Here is a 4,085-nt window from a genome sequence, read left to right on the forward strand (position 1 = left end):
AACTAGTTGCACTTAATGATTTAATATAAAAACAAAATGGTGGTTAGTAAAATTTAAAAACTAATTTAAAATAAATTGAGAACTTCAAAAATAAAAAAAAGAAATACAAAATATTATATATATATAATATAACAGAAACTTCGTTGCATTAAATTTCGTATGTAGAGTATTTAAATTTAAAATTTTTAAAAATTAAACAAATTAAAAAATTTAATAACTAAAAATTTGAAACTAAAATAAAAAGAAGAATGATAAAAAATATAGTGAACAAATAAAAAATTTAAAATTTAAAATTAGAACTAACAAATACACTGAAACAACTTGATTGCCTAAAATTTCTAACATAAATATAAAATATATATATTATAATAATTATTAAATATTACTATTAAAATTATTATTAAAAATTAAAAAAGATTAATGAAACATGAAATCATAAAATTGACAACAAAAAATTATAAAATAAAATGTTATTATTACCTTTATTATTAAACACAAAAATAAAATGAAATTAAAAAAATTAACAAAAAACAATGAAAAAAAAATAAATAAAAAATTTTATTTAGAATAACGATATTGTTTTATTTAAGAAGTAGTATAATAAATACTAATTTATTATTTAATTAATTTTAAATCAGTGTTATAAATAAATAGCAGTGCAATTAAATAACTTTTTCGTCGAACTTTTATCTATCGTCAAAATTCCAAAACATTAATTATAGAGAGGTCTCGTTTGCGCGAGACTTAAAAATTGATTTAAGGATCTTAAAATCGATTTTAAAGTCACATAAACATTCTAAAATGAGTTTTTTTTAAAGCAATTTTAGCTCACCGAAAGCAGTTTAACATCAATTAAGCGATGTAAGTAACATCGTAACATTAAGAATTACATATTTTACAAATCGTAATATTGGCAACGTAATAGGAGTTATGTGCTGTGTATGTAAGTTGATTTATGCATGTAAAAAAACTTTTATGTGTCCGAAAGTTCTACAAGCGTTTTCCTTTGCTTACATTTCAATTGTTAGCAGATTATATTTTCTTTTGTATTGTTAGCAGAGCTTATTTATTGATCACGGAAACGCAGAAAATGCAAAAAATTTTGTGTATAATTATTTAAAAAAAAATAAACAAATATTATAGAAAATTCTTACCTCTTCTTTGTTTGTCTTGTTTGCTTTTTGTTTATTTACATATCATTTCATATATATGTTAAAAATGTCAATTTTCGATCATTTCCCTTTTGGAAAATATATTTTCCAACGTTGCATTCGACATTTTTGGTGTAGTTTTGCTTAATTAATGCTTATTTTATCTTATCTATTAATCAAATTTCAATAGCGACCTGAATTAAATAAACTCCTTTAACGACAGCAATGGGAACGTACTATAACATCACTTTGATAAAATGTTGCTTGCGGCGAATTCAAAATCGTAACATGAACATACCTCACACGTTAAATATCGAGCACAATTGATTCCTACGTGTATAACTAGTTTTGAAGGAAACAATACATAATCAACTGATTATAGCAAACAAAGTTATTAAAACGGTTTGTGCTCATAAATTTGAAATAAACTAAATAATTTTATTATTATAAATTCTTATTATATTATTATTATATTATATTAAATTATATTCTTAATTCATATTTATTACATACAATTATTTTTATATAATAGAATTGTTCTATATCTAAACTTATGAACTACTTTTGTAGTTCTTAAGCTAAAATATTTACAAAATGTAAAATAATTAAGCTGATATGTTTATACCTAATTTATAAAGGTTTTCTCCTATAATCTTGGATTACAAATTTTATTAAATTATAAATTAATGAAAGAGGTTTTTTCGAACAGTAGTGAACTACAACAACAAAAATTTTTTTATTTTTTTATTTTTTATATTATTTTAATTGATTGAATTTTTGGCTGACCATTAATAAATTAATGAAAAAATAAATATAATGTATGTAGGAATAACACATGAAAATTTTTTTATTCAAGTTTTAAGCTTAATCTTCTTATTAATCCCTTATATTAATTTATTGTTTAATTTTTTTTTCTTATTTCTCTCCAGTATCTTTCCAATCCATTAGAATGGCAAGGTCCATGATTATGGATATATTTTGACCCTGTACATCTTTATGTAATGCGAGTATACGAAAATCATATTTAACATAATATCAGTTATTTTGTTTTTCAATGTCTACCTTCAAATAATTCTTTGTTGTGTACCATGATACCTCCAGCCGTATTTTATACGGCTTAGTTTTTGCTTCTTCTGTGTATTTTTGCGAAATAAACTATAAGTATAGGTCGTCACAACTCAAAAGAGACCACAATATTATGCGAAAAACGATAAGAAATAAAGCAATATAGAGCAAAATCTAGTCATTTCTTCTAAGAACAGAGTGTGAAATGGCAACATACAAACCAGAGAAGATTTAATTCTTTGTATTCTTTGATTCTAACTATAAATCCTTGTCTCGCATATATGCCATGAATTTGGAAGAAAAGAGATAGAAATATAAAAAATGTTAATACCGTTATAAAAATCATCCTGTCGGTCATTTCAGCGCGGCAAAATTTTTCAATTTTTCAATTTCATTAAACATTCAATTGGAAAAGCTTGTTGAAAATGGCTGATGAAATATTCGAAAAAATGGAAATTAAGTAAGTAGTCGAACCATAATTAAGTGTTTATGATACTTCGATTTTAAAGTAATTATTATTATTTCAGAAATGTTGTCGCCACTTACAATGTCGGCATAAAATTGGATCTATTGGACATCTATCGCCGTACACGCAATTCAGAGTATTCCCCACAAACTTTCATTGGTATGAAAATGACCATGCGTTTTCCAAAATGCACTGCCCGGATTTTTAATTCCGGGAAAGTGGTGGTAGTCGGCACAAAAAGTGAGGTAGACGCTCGTCTGGGGTCCCATAAATTCGCCAAACTCATCCAAAAGCTTGGCTATGAAGTTGAATTCAAAGATTTTACCATATGTAACATAGTGGGTGTAATAGATGTACGTTTTCCAATAGGTCTCGAAGACCTCAATAATGGACATATGCAGTTTACAAAATACGAACCAGAAATATTCCCTGCCTTATATTACCGTTTGCCAACTATGTTATTTTTAATATATGCAAGTGGCAAGTTGGTTGTTACAGGGGCTAAATCTGTGGCTGCTATTAAGGAGGGCTTCGCTATTATCTATGCGGCTTTGGCGCCTTTTAAAAGAGATTAATAAGAATATTTGAGAAGAATTTTTTAATATACATAGAGTCATACATTTGTAAATGCGTGCTTTTTCTTAATAAATTTTACTGAGATATTATATTCACAGTTGTTTACTTTTCCATGAGGAGTTTAATTCTAAGAGAAATTACATTTGTTTGGGACAAAAAATGCTTAACTATTTAAACTATGTAGGAATAATGTACGCTTTTGCTTATGGATGTAAAATCTAAATACGGGACAAGTAGGATGCAGATAAGCATTGAAACGCGAAGCGTGATGCCAATGGTATTTAATACATGGAGTGTACATCAGGAACGAATTCGCTGATCACACTGCGGATCTAGTGGTCGATGCGTTTTAGGCTCAATTTTTCTCTCAAATTTTAGTGAGAAAATATGATTCAAAGAATGCACATATGAAATGCACATATGAAAACATGTGATTTTAAATGCGGTATTGATTTCAATTTTGTGTGACTCCTACTACAAATAAGCAAGAACTTTTTGTTTTTGTGTACTTAGGAATGTTTTTGTTAAGCTATTAAAAATTAAATAATGATAATTAAGTAATTAATTAATTTTTTATTAATTTGTTATGTAATAGTATTAACTGAACTATTTTCTTTTATTTCTAATCAAAAACATTTATTATCTCTATTATTAAGTTTAGAATTAATTGTTTTAATAATTATTTTTTTTATAAATAGCTATATAAATCGATTATATTATAAAAATTATTCTGTAATAATATATTTAACGTTTAACGTTTTCCAGAATTAACATTTTTGCTTTATATTTATTTCTTGAAAATATAGATTAATTCCAATTTCATTAAT

The 4,085-nt window shown here is 25.3% G+C and overlaps 1 protein-coding gene across 1 annotated transcript; it reads left to right on the forward strand.

Moving 5' to 3' along the window:
• Nucleotides 1-2,531: 2,531 nt before the first annotated feature.
• On the forward strand, nt 2,532-3,630 carry LOC119689684 (TBP-related factor-like). The gene is made up of 2 exons (XM_038104566.1): nt 2,532-2,676; nt 2,744-3,630. The coding sequence occupies exons 1-2, from the start codon at nt 2,642-2,644 to the stop codon at nt 3,255-3,257; spliced, it is 549 nt and encodes a 182-aa protein (XP_037960494.1). The 5' UTR covers nt 2,532-2,641; the 3' UTR covers nt 3,258-3,630.
• The last annotated feature ends 455 nt before the right edge of the window (nt 3,631-4,085 follow it).

The sequence above is a fragment of the Teleopsis dalmanni genome, chromosome X (genome assembly GCF_002237135.1).
Source record: "Teleopsis dalmanni isolate 2A chromosome X, ASM223713v2, whole genome shotgun sequence".
NCBI classification, from domain to species: Eukaryota; Metazoa; Arthropoda; class Insecta; order Diptera; family Diopsidae; genus Teleopsis; species Teleopsis dalmanni.

What these genes read in the sequence shown, in the direction of transcription:
- LOC119689684 (XM_038104566.1), top strand. Translation starts at nt 2,642, where the DNA reads ATGGCTGATGAAATATTCGAAAAAATGGAAATTAA. An exon ending in TTCGAAAAAATGGAAATTAA is followed by an intron (nt 2,677 to 2,743) that starts GTAAGTAGTCGA and finishes TTATTATTTCAG; the next exon opens with AAATGTTGTCGCCACTTACA.